Here is a 14038-nt window from a genome sequence, read left to right as displayed (position 1 = left end):
TATTATTTCGAATCTGATTGGAAACGGTCGTGTGGTGAGGTGTTAGAGGCTTTACTTTGTGGATTGACCCGACTTTGGCGTATCCGTATGGCAGTACTGTTCTGAGTTTGGTAGTGCCTTACCCGTCAAGTTTTGCTAGATAGGCGAAGGTGCGCGGCCCGCAGCGACAAGGCGCGCACCACGCATGTATCAATGCCGTATCTCGACATGTCGTACTCCGTACTCCGTACTCGAGATCCATATGCTTCGGCTCAGTTGCCAGAAAAGTTCCTGAGACACTAGACACTAATACGGTTAGCCTCGTCTCCGTTATCACCGCATAAGCCCGAGTGCAAAAAAAAGTTGCAACCCATACTCGGACATTGACTTCGTCAAAACACAGCCGCTGCCCATCCTTACCTAACAACAGCAACAATGGATCCTCACGGAGAGAAGTCGAAGAAACGAAAGAGGAAGCATGCGAAGTTGGCAAGTACATCAGTAGAGACTGCGGTCGCAGCACCTTCAGCCGCCACGAAGAAAACCCATCCTTCAACAGATCAAGTCAGAGAAAAGAGCAAAAAGAGACGGAAAACTTCACATACCAGCGACGATGAATCTGATGATGGCGAGGGAGGGAAGTCGTCAGAACAAGAAGAACCAGTGTCCACAAAGGTTCCAAACGGCACAGAGATAGAGAATGACGCCAACGTCAGCGACGACGGATCCTCTGCTGAGGACGACACCGCCGGTCCTGAACTCGAAGAAGCCACTGATACGGTTAACAGAAGCACTGAGCACCCAGCTGCAGACTCAGATCTACCCACGGACGTCGCCCCCTCACTCCCTGGCTCTGATGCCACGCCACAATCTTTCAGCGACCTGTCTCTGTCCGAGCGCACTATGAAAGCCCTCACGGATATGAACTTCACTCAGATGACGGAAATCCAAAGACGAGGAATACCCCCTTTGCTAGCCGGTCGCGATGTTCTGGGTGCCGCAAAAACTGGGTCAGGAAAAACACTGGCTTTCCTCATCCCGGCCATCGAGATGCTCCACGCCCTGCGCTTCAAGCCTCGTAACGGCACCGGTGTCGTCGTCGTCAGTCCCACCCGCGAACTTGCGCTCCAGATATTCGGAGTCGCACGTGAACTGATGGCGCATCACACTCAAACCTTTGGCATTGTGATCGGTGGAGCCAACAGATCCGCCGAAGCAGAGAAATTGACCAAGGGCGTCAACCTCCTCATCGCGACGCCCGGCCGCCTCCTGGACCATCTGCAGAACACTAAAGGCTTCGTGTACAAGAACGTGAAAGCGCTCGTGATCGACGAAGCCGACCGGATTTTGGAGGTCGGATTCGAAGACGAAATGCGCCAGATCGTCAAGATCCTGCCCAAGGAAGACCGACAGACAATGTTGTTCTCGGCAACGCAAACGACCAAGGTCGAGGACCTCGCTCGGATCTCCCTCAGGCCAGGCCCGCTGTACATCAACGTCGACCACAAGAAGGAGCACAGCACGGTCGAAGGTCTCGAGCAAGGCTACGTCATCTGCGACAGCGACAAACGCTTTCTGTTGCTCTTCAGCTTCCTGAAGCGTAACCTGAAGAAGAAGGTCATCGTCTTCATGTCCAGCTGCAACTGCGTCAAGTATCACGCAGAATTGCTCAACTACATCGACCTGCCTGTGCTCGAGCTCCACGGGAACCTGAAGCAGCAAAAACGAACGAACACATTTTTTGAGTTCTGCAACGCAAAGGCCGGCACCATGGTCTGCACTGACGTCGCCGCCAGAGGCCTCGACATTCCCGCCGTCGACTGGATCGTGCAGTTCGACCCCCCCGACGACCCGAGAGATTACATCCACCGCGTGGGACGGACCGCACGGGGCTCCAACGGCAAGGGGCGCAGTCTCATGTTCCTGCAGCCCAGCGAGGTCGGGTTCCTGAGCCACTTGAAAGAAGCGAGAGTCCCTGTCGTCGAGTTCGATTTCCCCGCGAAGAAGCTGTTGAACATCCAAAGTCAGTTGGAGAAACTGATTACCCAGAACTATTATTTGAACAAGGTACGTTCGAGCAGCGCACACGATCCTGGCTCCATTTTGTTTTTTCACTTTCCCCTCTCGAGTTGATTTACCCTCGTAGAACGGTCAAAGGTCACTCCGTTGTTGGTGCTAACGTTTTCTGTGCTCCGCTCCAGTCCGCAAAAGACGGCTACAGATCATATCTCCAGGCTTATGCGTCGCACAGTCTGCGGTCTGTCTTTGACGTGAACAAGCTCGACTTGGTGAAAGTGGCCAAGAGCTTTGGTTTCGCGACGCCGCCCAGGGTGGATATCCAACTGGGCGCCAGCATGCAGAGGGATAAGAAGCAAGGTGGTCGGAGAACGTACGGGAGCCAACCGAGACAGAACGGTCACGGGTTGAAATTCAAAAGAAGAAATGGTGAATGAATGATTGGTTGACTAAATTACTGTTGCGAGGCACGCATTGGATGAAGGTGCATGTTGCGATCGCATGTTCTATACGGGTCGGTTCAAAAGTCTTGCATGGCATGGGAGTTTTGTTCTGCCCGTTCCGAGAAGGACAACATCAATCAAGATACCGGGGCCTCTTTACCATAGAGAGTTGATAACTACCACTGAATGTATGGACGTTTTCAGATCCTTAGGGGGCAAGTCAAGAAACGAACAGAAAACCAAACGGAAACCTCAAGCAATTTCTTCAGTATATTCGTGATAACCAAGACTGAAGTTTCTTTTGCGTCAACACATCGCTAGCTAGCTTTCCGTAGCTCCAACCAAAAAAAACTCTTCAATCTTGGAAAGAGAATGAGAGTCCAGTTCAGGGTCTATCGTCTCATTACGCTGTCCGAACCCGCTTGCAGTTCATGTTCGAGGTCATTGCCAACAAAGGAACCAGCCTCCTGGGGCCTGGGGTCTTCAGCACCCTTCGCCCATTGGCCTGGGTTCTCGGGAATTGGCACATTTATATTGGCGCCGGTGGGAGTCTGAGTTGGCTGATGGCGGACGTGGTGGCGGAATCTCATGACTTCATCAAGAATCATCTTCCGCATCTCCTGCACGTCTTCAACCACTTCGAACGAGAAATCAAAGGTCTTGGGACATGCCGGCTCATCCGATGCGTCATGCCAGATGTGCAAATATTTGTGCTCGAGGGCTTCCTCGACCGAGATACGCGACGAGGGATCGAAGGCCAGCATACGGTCCAACAAGTCAAGGGCGTCGGGGTTAGCCTGTGGGAAGAGCCTCTGGAAAGGGATCTTTGGCATGAATGGCAGATTCCGGACGTATTCCTGAGCGCGTGGGGATCCTATTCTCGAAAGCGTCTCCTCACTAGGCGTGCCTAGGTAGTGGAGGATCTGGTTCAACTGATCGACATAGTCGCGGCCTTTGAAGAAGGGGCGTCCGCCTAGCAGCTCAGCCAAGATACATCCCACTGACCATACATCGACTAAAAAGCGAGTTAAACCAACATCAAGCGAGCGGTGAACATGCATGACTTACTGGCCTTGGTGTAACTCTGGAAACTCAACATAATCTCCGGGGCACGGTACCATCTCGTTGCGACATACTCAGTCATGTAACCAGCGTTTTCCTCTGGATCTTGCGAGAATCCTCTTGCCAGACCAAAATCGCAGATCTTGAGCTCGCAGTCAGCATTGACAAGCAGGTTGCCCGGTTTGAGATCTCTGTGCAGAACATTGGCGGAGTGGATATATTTGAGACCGCAAAGAATCTGATAGATGAATGATTGGAAATGCGCGTCTGTTAGCGGCTGGCCAGAGCGGATGATGGCGGCCAAGTCGCACTCCATGAGTTCTGTGGGTTTTCAGCATCATGCTCATACCTGGAGGAAATGGCTTACCCTCATAGATATAGGTCTCGTTGAAATTGTCCGGGCGGGGAATATCCATGTCAAAAAGACAGGTGATCTGCGATGCTTAGCCCGAGGTCATCACTGAAGGGCTACCGTAACCGACATTTCTATGGCCCCGGAAATGCTGTAGGAGCTTGATCTCACGGAGAGCTCTCTTTGCAAGAATCTTTTTGCTGAAGACATTTGTGACCTTCTTGATGGCAACTCCCTCGCCGGTTTGGGAGTTGGTCGCGGCGCTTCCTCCTCGTCAGCTAGAAGCGCTGGGAAGTATGCCACGGAGGCTTACCAGACAATGCCATAAGCACCTTGGCCCAACTCTTTTGTGACGGTGTATCTCTCATCGACAACGAAGTCTTGATTGAAGACTTTGAACACCTTGCGCCCACTTAAGTCCCCCATGATTGCTGATGATTGGCCTGGCGCGAAGGGGTTGCGAAGGGGTGAACAGAGGAGAGGTAGAGACTTGGGGAAGAGTACGAACACAAGAGGGCGCAGGAGGATTGATATGGGACAGAGAGGAAGTGATTTCCTGGCGACTATTGAATCGTGCAGTCTGTGCGGCTGAGGAATAGAGTTGGGCTGGTGCTGACACTGGATACAACTGTGTTACGGCGAGCGAGTGATCGAGGGCAGGTCGGAAGTGGGGGCGACTTTCGAGACACGGCGCAGATCTGCGAAGTAAGACGTGGCCAGCAATCGAAGACCGAAGACGAAGATGAGGGATGCGTTGTATGAGATATATTGTGTGATTCGGGAACCGAGTTTCAACAACCGCTCTAGTGATTTCCTGGCGCTTGTGGCGGGTGCGCAGCAGTGTTTACTAGCAGAACGGGAGGGGCAGATGAAGCAGCAACAGAAGCGCCAAAGGTCCAAAAGGCCCGAAACAAAAGGTCGTAGACTCCGCCGTAGCCACAATGAGGGGATTTGCCCCCGGCCAATGAGAACCTCCTATCATGCCAAGCGCCCATAAAGCCCTGGATCGCACGTGTGGTGGCGTGGGATCTGGGCACCGTGACTGCGCTACTGAGGAAGAATTTATTATTAGCAACCAAGGGCACTTTTCTTGATTGCTGGACTGCTGGATTGATGGGTTGATTGACAGGTGTGAATGATGCCAAAGTGGAATTTCTGAAGCCCAGACATCTCCATGACCAAATATGGCTGACACCCGTCCCCGTAGGCTGGATTGAGGAAAGCCGTTCTTGAGGTTGGTGTGAAAGCGAGTGATCGTAGATTGATATCGTCCAGATCACGCTCCTAGTGCCATAACAGAAACGAGCAGACGACACCATGGAGGAGCTCCTGGCAAAACACCGGAAAGAAAAGCGGGATCTGCAAGCCAGAATCACCCAGAAGAAGAAAAATGCGACCAAAAAGACGAGAAAAGGAGTCAATGACGAATGTGAACGACTGGAGAGGGAACTAGCCGAAAGCCAACAAGCAGAGCTCGATGCTTTGGAACCGAAAGATGACCAGTTAGACTTGACCGTTGATGACCTGACGCTCGATGAGCCTGTCACAGAGGACGCTCCTGCAGACGAATCCGAGGAGGCCCAGACAGCCTTAGAAGTATCCAACGGCCCTCCTACAGGTGGACAGCCACGTCAAAGAAAGCCAAACCGACAAAAAGCAAGGCTTGCTCGAAGAGCGGCCGAGCAGGAGGCCCAAGCAGTGGCGGCAGCCGCAGAAGCACAAAATATGCCTGATCGAAGAGAACAGGAGATCGCTGCTATGAAGACGCAAATGGATGCCCGGAGTCTGGTAGAAACCATGATCCGTCCCGACGGGCATTGTCTCTTCTCCGCGTGTGCACACAGCATGCCTTCAGAACAGGTAGCAAAATCCGGACCCAGACAAGAGCCGTACCAGAACGTCAGATACGCGGCGGCCGAATTCATGGCCGCACATCCCGACGACTTTGCAGCATTCATGGAAGAACCACTCGACTCATACGTGGCGCGGATCAGAGACACCGCCGAATGGGGAGGCGAACTCGAGTTACAGGCGATTGCTCGAGCGTACAACATCAACATCAACGTGCTTCGAGCCGATGGCCGCGTTGAGAAGATCAGCTCAGGGTCGACCAAGTCGGATGATTCGGACGTGTGGCTTGCATATTATCAACACAGTTTTGGCTTGGGTGAACACTACAACGCTCTCAGAAAGAGCGTGGCAACTTGAAATCAACAAGATACTCGCATACGGCGACCTTTTTACCCCTACGAATATGTGCTGAGAATTTGGGCATACCTCCTCCACTCCTCATCATCGATGTCTCCAGACCGAGATCCAGTCTTGCACGTTACCTTCGGCATCTTTGCCTACCTGGTGCGTATCGGCAGGGTGCCAGTGTCCCACTCTCTCAAGGCCTCCTGGACTCGACGGTGCAAGGGGATTCATCCTGACGTTGCCCTCTGCGTCATACTTGACTTCCTCTCCCGGATGACTTAAGTGCTCGAGGTATGCTTTTGGCGGAGACGCAAACGGAGGACCACCAGCCGCGGGGGGCTTGTTGGTGGGAAATTCCAGACAGATCAGATTAGCTCTAGGATCGGCACGCAGAAGTTGTGACATTCTCTTGGCCCAGGCTGGTCTCATGGGTGGTTGCATGGCACAGAAGAACTAAAATTTAGATGTTAGAAGCTGATATGCGAATCTTCAACCAGTCGAGTTTAACAGGCAACAACCGATAGACTTACAGTATAGTCATAGATCAAGTCGAACTTGGTGTCTTTGTCGAGCCCGGCCTTCTTAAGCCATTCATCGGCATAAAAATCACCTTGAACGAACCGAGCGCTTCCCTTGCCCACCTTCTCGTCATTGACCGGATAGTCCTTCTCGTGATCTTTCTGGTATTCTTCACAAGCCTTCAAAGCATCTGCAGCATACTCTAACCCAATCGCATCATAGCCAAAGCTCTGTAGAAGTAGAACATCAACACCCCGACCGCAACCCGGAACCAATGCACGTTTCCGACGCGTCTGTCCGTCCTCTTCGATCAACGCGTGGCCGATCACGTCGGTGTTGTTTGACAGAGTGTCTGCCAGAGCGGGCGACGGATTTCCACGGTCCCAAGGTAGAAAGTCGCCCTTTGACCATAGTTGAGCCCAGCCTTCAGCATACTTGGGTCCTTGGTACGTAGAGAAATGGCTCTTAAGTGCAGCTCGAGCTTCCTCCATCGGGAGATCTCGAAGGCCGCCCACAGGCACAGACATTGTGGAATTCGACCGAGAACAGGGGTCTGCGGCTGGATGCAGATGCTGGCGCCGATTATGAATCTGGGGATGAGTTGGGATCTTGAGTGTGCGTTTTGATTGTAATACAGAGAAGCCGGTTCTTGTAGAAGAACCCAAGAGTAACAGAGAATTACTTTTTAGAGCGCTTTGACGAAAGAAACCTGTGTTCGTGGCTGCACCTCTCATGAGATGGTGTTCAGTAAGCACCGTAAGCACCAAGTTGACCTGAAATGAAGGAGAAGGGTTTCAAGCAATGAGAAGATTAGTGATACGCTTGGTGTAGGTAGCATTGGAGGGATTTGGAAATATTCTGACGAGATGCAGTATGCCATCTGCAGTACAGGGAGCTTCGACAATGTTCTTCCTCCTCCATCCCCGCAACGAAAAAGTAATTGGTCCGATTTCTACTCAGAGGACGACCACATCACACTGCTGTGTCTGCACGTATATCCTTTACGATGATCAGGTTGACCCTGTGTTACTGATATTGGCTGGACAATTGTCGATATCGGGCACATCCATTGAAGCTGCGGCTCTAGTGAAAAATCACTCATCAGCAGCTGCAAAGATGAGACGTGGACGACGGCGTTACGGCTATATGCTACATTCTTCGGCACTACGACCGGATCCAAAGGCCTGGCGAGAATAGAACCATTCATTGCATGCCATATGATCGACCCTCAACCAGGGATTATTGATGCCGATTCAGTATACTCTATGGCCGATACTTCACCGTCAACTATGGACTGCATCTCTGAGTTCAGGTTGCGCTGGAGAAACATCAAAGGTACACGCATTCGAGATGTTGGTACCCGCGTTCACTTGTATCGAGGCCGAGGTACTTGGAGTCGAAATCTTTCCGTCCAAGTACATCAGCGGCTCTCCGACTTTCGCTCTCATCCTCCTCCAATGATCTTCAGGGCTTACGGCAAAGACGGCACAATATCCTCTTTACAAGTTGTCTTCTTCCTCGATTTCTACTCGGTACCTGTGGTTTGACCCCTCCAATTTCTCGTCGTCATTGGTCCTTTAGTTTATTGCACAGTTCCGGTGGGGATGGAGATGTCCTGCTGCTTGCCTGTGGCTATCGTGTCGCGCATGCCGACACGCCCTTTGCGGTCTCCAGCTGCAGTCTTCCTTTCTTTCTTCAGTTTTGGCCATTCTTGAAGACTTACAGTTGCATTGGAGAGTGTTGACGAATGCTGAAATATGCGCATGGCTTGCATATAACCGTGCTTACTCACCGCGCCCTTCAGCAGATTTAATATACTATATACGAGAGTGATGACTCTGGCAGTGGACGACAATCAACTCGGTCGTGCTTATGCGTTTGTGCGCAATCTAGTCCCTACACATGGCTCGAGATAGCCCCGAGAAGATTTCCGCCCTGCCGCAGACGTCCGTAAACCCAAGTACCAACGAGGACAATGAGAAAGAGGCTGGAGAAAAGCATGAGGTCCCCTCCGACGTGCGGTCCATGAACTCGACTCATTCGGCGGCTCCAAGTGAACAATCTACAATCGGTGACAGCCAGGACATTGAAATTGCGGATGATGTTTTGCAAAGAACCATCACCCCGAAAAGTCCTCTCGTGAAGGTCCCTCGCTCAAAACGGCGTGGGCTCTTTTCGCGCTTCGCCCTCGTTGCGGAGGTCACCCAGCCGTTCGATTACAAAGATTCGACAAAATGGTTCATTACTTTCATCGTTGCAGTGGCAGCCGCGGCTGCCCCCCTTGGAAGTGCTATCATTCTGCGTAAGCTCGGTCTCGGTGGCACGACGTTTCCGGCACACTACTGACTGGTCCGACTAGCAACCCTTGACGATGTCGCTAAAGATCTCAATTCGACGCCCACCATAACCAATCTGTCGGTCGCTCTGTACATGCTGAGTATGGCCATTTTCCCGCTTTGGTGGTCAATGTTCTCGGAGGTATTCGGGCGGCGGTCAATCTATATCGTCTCCTTTGCACTCTTCGTCCTCTTTGCCGTGATCAGCGCCGAATCCCAGTCGATTGGTATGCTGGTCGCTATGCGAATGCTTTCAGGAGGTGCTGCTGCCTCTGTCCAGGCCGTGGGTGCGGGAACCATAGCCGACATCTGGGAATCGAGAGAAAGGGGACGAGCCATGGGCACGTTCTATCTGGGTCCTCTTTGTGGCCCCTTGGTGGCACCGATTGTGGGTGGCGTTCTCGGACAGCATTGGAATTGGAGGGCCACTCAATGGGCACTTGTGATTTACGGCGGTAAGCAGACGTGGAAGTGTTGCCAATGAAAAGGAGAGACTGACCAAACCCTAGTTTTGATCTGGGTTTTTGTGTTTTTCGCTCTCCCAGAAACCCTCAAAGCGCAGAAGGAAGTTGTTGACGAAGCCGAAAATGAGACTTCTGACCAACCAGGGGCATCCTTAAGCCGGACCTCGACCCGGGAGATTGTCCAGCAAAGCAGCAAAAAGTACCTAAAAGTGCTCAAAATGTTGCTCGTAGATCCACTGCGGGTCATACTGTACATCAGGTTCATGCCGGTCCTGTTGACGGTTTACTATTCGGCCATCACGTTTGGTTCGCTCTACGTGTTGAACATCAGTGTCCAGTATACGTTCGAGAGGCCGCCTTATGAGTTCTCAACCATTATCATTGGATTGCTCTATATCCCAAACTCCCTTGGATACATGCTTGCCAGCATGTTTGGCGGCAGGTGGATGGACTCCATCATGAAACGGGAGGCGCTGAAGGCACGTCGGATAGACGAGAACGGCAAACTGGTCTTTCGTCCGGAGGATCGCATGCGAGAGAACGCGTGGCTTGGTGCCCTACTCTATCCTGTTGCCTTGATCTGGTACGGTTGGACGGCTGAGAAGGGGGTACTTTGGATAGTTCCCGTGAGTCACTCTCGGGCGCGAACCTCGGATGCAGGTACGAGATACTGACACGTGGTACAGATGCTTGCCAACTTTTTCTACGGCGTGGGGTCCATGCTTATTTTCGCCATGTCGACCACGATGTTGACGGAATTCATGCCACGACGATCATCTTCTGGGGTCGCTTTGAACAACTTTTGCCGAAATATCCTGTCGTGTGTTGGTGCAATTGTTGGGGCTCCCATCATCTCGGGCATTGGCAATGGCTGGCTCTTTACTATTCTGGGCATCTGGACACTGTCTGGCGCATCGGTGATATGGGCCATGAAACGATTCGGCCCTCGGTGGCGAGAGAAGATGGACAGAGAACTTGACTGACGAATGATGCTGATGAACAGAAAGAATTGTGTAGACTGCGCCTCTGTGAACGAATACTCGTACCCAGGGTGAATGAAAGATTAACATGCACGTGATCAAATGCACTCGACCACCGTGGCGTCTGCAAAGTCGGTTACAATCGCCTCAGGGTACAAGGCGAGATCGAATGATATGGTGTTGTGACTGAAAGTGAGGCGACGATAGAGATGGACGGAGGGAAGAGAAGAGCCAAAGAGAGACGAGAAGGCCTGGTAAACTGCGCAACCTACGGGGGGGCATAGGCGCCTCTTGGGCTGTTCCCTCGCTTCGCCCCTTGTGCAACTCTCTCATCTCTCTGTCTTGATCATCAAATCTTCATCCCGCATTTCTTTTTCTGTTGATCAGCCAAGTCTCCCATCACATGTCCTCAAGAACTTACGTCGGCAGAATGCGGAATGCATCATCTAGCGCTGCTGCGGCCAGGGATGGTGCGTTTCCCTCCTGTGTCTCCGTGAACTCCTCCACGTCGCACCACGAACTGGTCTCAAGTGGTCTCGACTGTTCAGGCAGAGTGCTTCACTTGGGGAACCTTGAACGACGGTGACTTGGCCATTCTACAAGACGAACCCCGGCTAGACTTGGGTTTTGCCTCGACTGCGTGTCCCCGTCGAATGAAGCCATGGTATTGTCGTTGGGCATCAACACAAGTGTCACTTCCGGCCACCCACTCGGCCCAATCAACAATGTACTGCTGCACATCCGGTCCAATTGCGGACCCCAGTCTACATAATTCCAGTCCCAGTTGCAGTTGTCTGATCCTGACTCAGTCTCTATCTTTTTCGAGCAACGCTATGTCTGCATGCTGTCCGCATTGCCTTCGCGAAAGACTCCGGCCGGACACTTGCGCAAAAGCAACGGCTGTCATGCTCCAACGTGGCCCAATTGCAGAATTCTCCACTTCTACAATTGGAAGAAGAGGTGGGATTTGATGGAAGATGACTGCCAGAGCAGAAATCGTGCCCTGGCCTCGAGATCTGGTCACTGCTCGACCATCCAGCTCTTTTGCCTCTTGCCAAAGTTCTGAGCCGTTGCCATTCCTTTGAGCTTGCTGCGTCGTCTTTTCTGCTTTTTCCGCCTATGTACCCAAGCGACACCATTCGACCAGGTACTGTCACGTCATCATTGCTTTGCCATTCCTCCGTGACACTCGTGATCCCGGCCTGAAGGTGTGACAGAGAGCCCCGACGCGCTGGGCCACTCGGAATACCATATAAGCCCCCTCAGCTGTGCCCATTCCCCCGTCATGGGCAAAAACAAGAAAGGGAAGAAAAAGAATAAAACCCAGAACAGACACAACCCTCGGGGCCTCGAGCCCATCTCAACTCAGAATGCCTCGGCCGTACCAATTTCAGTATGCTCAGCTTCCTGTGTTTCAATGGAGAACCTTTGACAGAAATACCCTCACGTTTTCTTCCCACCCCATCGTCCCGCCTGAAGAAAGTTTTCCATATCCTCCATTTGCTGACGACTCTCTCAAGAGTTTCGAGGCCCGGCCAGGGTCGCCAGTGTTAAGCGAAAAGGTGGCATCAGATCTGCCACCAGAAGACCTAGAAGGCAAGAGCTCACGTCTAACAACCGTTGTGACGCACACTAACTGTGACCAAGAGATAATAATATTGGAAGACGACACCGGTGTTACTTCGGACGACAGCGCGGAGACAAGTTCAACGGCGAATGCAGTGTTAGACGACTCATTGATCCCCGAAGAACCCTCTGAAGACCTAGGTATGGCAGCTTCTAGTGATGATAAGTCATATTCTTATAGCAGGATCATAGAAGGAACAGAAACTTCTGCACCAGAGTCAGACGAAGCCGCTCAAGAAGAGGCTGTTACAGCCATGGAAGCGTCAGACACGCCTCCAGAGGCTACTGAAAGTAGCCCGGCAGCAGTACCAGACGAGACTGAAACCGAAGTAGCCGCTGATGGTGGTGCTGCAAGTGACGAAACGAAAGACGCGGTGACCGATGATGCAAAGGCGTCAGAGGGAGAAACCGTGGTTGAAATAGTAGAGAAGATGCAAGAAGCAGACGCCCCTCCAGAGCAAATAGCCGAAGTGCTGGAGCAGGCCATGTCTGAGGTCGGCGCCGGCCCTGAGCCACCGGATACGACTGTTATCGATGCGGATCAGCCGGCAGATGATTCCGAGGAGACTCCAACGGTGGCACCGGAGAACAATGGAGACTCATCAGAATCAGCTGATGGAGCCGTCAATACACCTTCAGAGGGCGATGGAGCGGCACCAGGCTCACCTGAAACGCCACAAGCTGAAGAACTAGTCGAATCAGAAGCGTCTCCCACAGAAGTCAACTCCGGGGAGAGTCCAGAGGCAACGAGTAATGCTGAAGAGACATCTCAAGAAGCATCACCCGACGGAGAAAGCGATCCGCCAGCAGAAACCGCCACTGAAGCCGCTGCACAGGAACAGAAAGATGCTGAAGAAGAAAAAGATTCTGCAGACGATGCGGCGACAACGCCTGAAGCTGACAGTACTGGGAGCCCAGAAAAGGAAGCGGATACAGAGACCGGTCCTGACAACGCTGAGGAAGCGACACCCCCTCCTGAAGATGCTCCTGCCGAAAGTAGTAGCCCTGATGCACCGGCAGAGGAGGCTACAGAGCCAACACCCACAGATGAAGCAACCCCATCAGGAGAGGCCGAAGGAGCTGACAATGAACCCTCTCCTGATGCTGTAACTCCTACCAGTGGGGATGAAGACGAAATCTCTGGGGGCGATGACAAGCCTCCAGCCGACGAGGCGGCCCTTGAGGCAGATGCCTCAGCACCAGAAGCGAGCGATGAAGCAGCAAAAGAAGCTGAAGAAGTCGCTGAAGAGAAGCCCAATGAGGCTGACACAGCTAGTGCGGTCGACACCGCGCCCGCAGAGGAGGAAAAGCCCGCTGCTGAAGAGACCCCAGATGAATCAGCCGGGGCAGCTGCTCCTGAAGCGGCAGAATCTACCGAAGCTACGGGAGAAGATGCCCCTACCGAAGAAAATGCAGGTGACAATAATTCATCAGAAGAGGCTCCACAAGAAGACACGCCAACTGAAGAAGTGACTGTGGAAGAAGCACCAACTAGTGAAATGCCAGCTGCTGAAGCGGCGTCTACTGAGGAGCCTGCGGGTGACGTGACTCCCGCCGAGGAAGCACCCGCCGAGGAAGCACCCGCTGAGGAAGCACCCGCTGAGGAAGCACCCGCTGAGGAAGCACCCGCCGAAGAAGCACCCACTGAGGAAGCACCCGCCGAAGAAGCTGCTCCTGAAGAACCTTCTGCCGAAGGCGAATCTAGTGAAGAGCCGGCCGCAGAAGAAGCTTCTTCCGAGGAGGCACCTGCGAGCGAAGAAGCTGCTCCTGTAGAAGATGCCCCAGCAGAGGAACCTGCCACTGAGGAGCCCGCTGTCGAGGAGCCCGCTGTCGAGGAGCCCGCCGCTGAGGAACCTGCAGCAGAGGAGCCCGCCGCTGAGGCAGATCCTGTTGCCGAAGTCGCAGTAGAAGAGCCTACGGCCGAAGATCCTACGGCCGAAGATCCTGCGGTTGACGAAAGAGGTCCTGACGCTGCGGACGTTGCGGCTGCGGCTGCGGTCGTTGCTGGAGCTGCTGGAGCTGCTGGAGCTGCTATAGGCTCTGCTAGCAGAGGCCATAGGCGCCG

General features: G+C 52.9%; 6 protein-coding genes across 6 annotated transcripts in view; 4 read left to right on the top strand and 2 right to left on the bottom strand.

The window, feature by feature from the left end:
• Nucleotides 1–414: 414 nt before the first annotated feature.
• Nucleotides 415–2432, top strand: PV08_10734 (ATP-dependent RNA helicase has1; the record flags this gene model as incomplete). The annotated part of the gene is made up of 2 exons (XM_016385048.1): nucleotides 415–2046; nucleotides 2181–2432. The coding sequence occupies 2 exons, from the start codon at nucleotides 415–417 to the stop codon at nucleotides 2430–2432; spliced, it is 1884 nt and encodes a 627-aa protein (XP_016231650.1).
• Nucleotides 2433–2830: 398 nt separating this feature from the next.
• Nucleotides 2831–4278, bottom strand: PV08_10733 (mitogen-activated protein kinase spm1; the record flags this gene model as incomplete). Its single annotated transcript, XM_016385047.1, has 5 exons — nucleotides 2831–3453; nucleotides 3507–3821; nucleotides 3868–3934; nucleotides 3983–4115; nucleotides 4166–4278. The coding sequence occupies 5 exons, from the start codon at nucleotides 4276–4278 to the stop codon at nucleotides 2831–2833; spliced, it is 1251 nt and encodes a 416-aa protein (XP_016231649.1).
• An 891-nt stretch (nucleotides 4279–5169) lies between these two features.
• On the top strand, nucleotides 5170–6060 carry PV08_10732 (uncharacterized protein; the record flags this gene model as incomplete). Its single annotated transcript, XM_016385046.1, has 1 exon — nucleotides 5170–6060. One exon carries the CDS (start codon nucleotides 5170–5172, stop codon nucleotides 6058–6060), a length of 891 nt encoding a protein of 296 aa, XP_016231648.1.
• An 84-nt stretch (nucleotides 6061–6144) lies between these two features.
• On the bottom strand, nucleotides 6145–7094 carry PV08_10731 (uncharacterized protein; the record flags this gene model as incomplete). Its single annotated transcript, XM_016385045.1, has 2 exons — nucleotides 6145–6501; nucleotides 6579–7094. 2 exons carry the CDS (start codon nucleotides 7092–7094, stop codon nucleotides 6145–6147), a joined length of 873 nt encoding a protein of 290 aa, XP_016231647.1.
• Nucleotides 7095–8469: 1375 nt separating this feature from the next.
• On the top strand, nucleotides 8470–10350 carry PV08_10730 (uncharacterized protein; the record flags this gene model as incomplete). The annotated part of the gene is made up of 4 exons (XM_016385044.1): nucleotides 8470–8869; nucleotides 8927–9358; nucleotides 9413–9993; nucleotides 10054–10350. The coding sequence occupies 4 exons, from the start codon at nucleotides 8470–8472 to the stop codon at nucleotides 10348–10350; spliced, it is 1710 nt and encodes a 569-aa protein (XP_016231646.1).
• A 1367-nt stretch (nucleotides 10351–11717) lies between these two features.
• The window catches only part of PV08_10729 (uncharacterized protein), a gene marked incomplete at both ends in the record, with an annotated part of 3474 nt that continues 1153 nt past the window's right edge, over nucleotides 11718–14038 (top strand). Inside the window, one exon of the mRNA XM_016385043.1 lies at nucleotides 11718–13970. Coding sequence (XP_016231645.1) covers nucleotides 11718–13970 — 2253 coding nt within the window. The remainder of the gene's footprint in view (nucleotides 13971–14038) is intronic.

Source organism: Exophiala spinifera, assembly GCF_000836115.1.
Source record: "Exophiala spinifera strain CBS 89968 unplaced genomic scaffold supercont1.8, whole genome shotgun sequence".
NCBI lineage: Eukaryota > Fungi > Ascomycota > Eurotiomycetes > Chaetothyriales > Herpotrichiellaceae > Exophiala > Exophiala spinifera.
The sequence above is the reverse complement of the archived record's forward strand: the minus strand, read 5'-3'. Positions and strand labels throughout refer to the sequence as shown.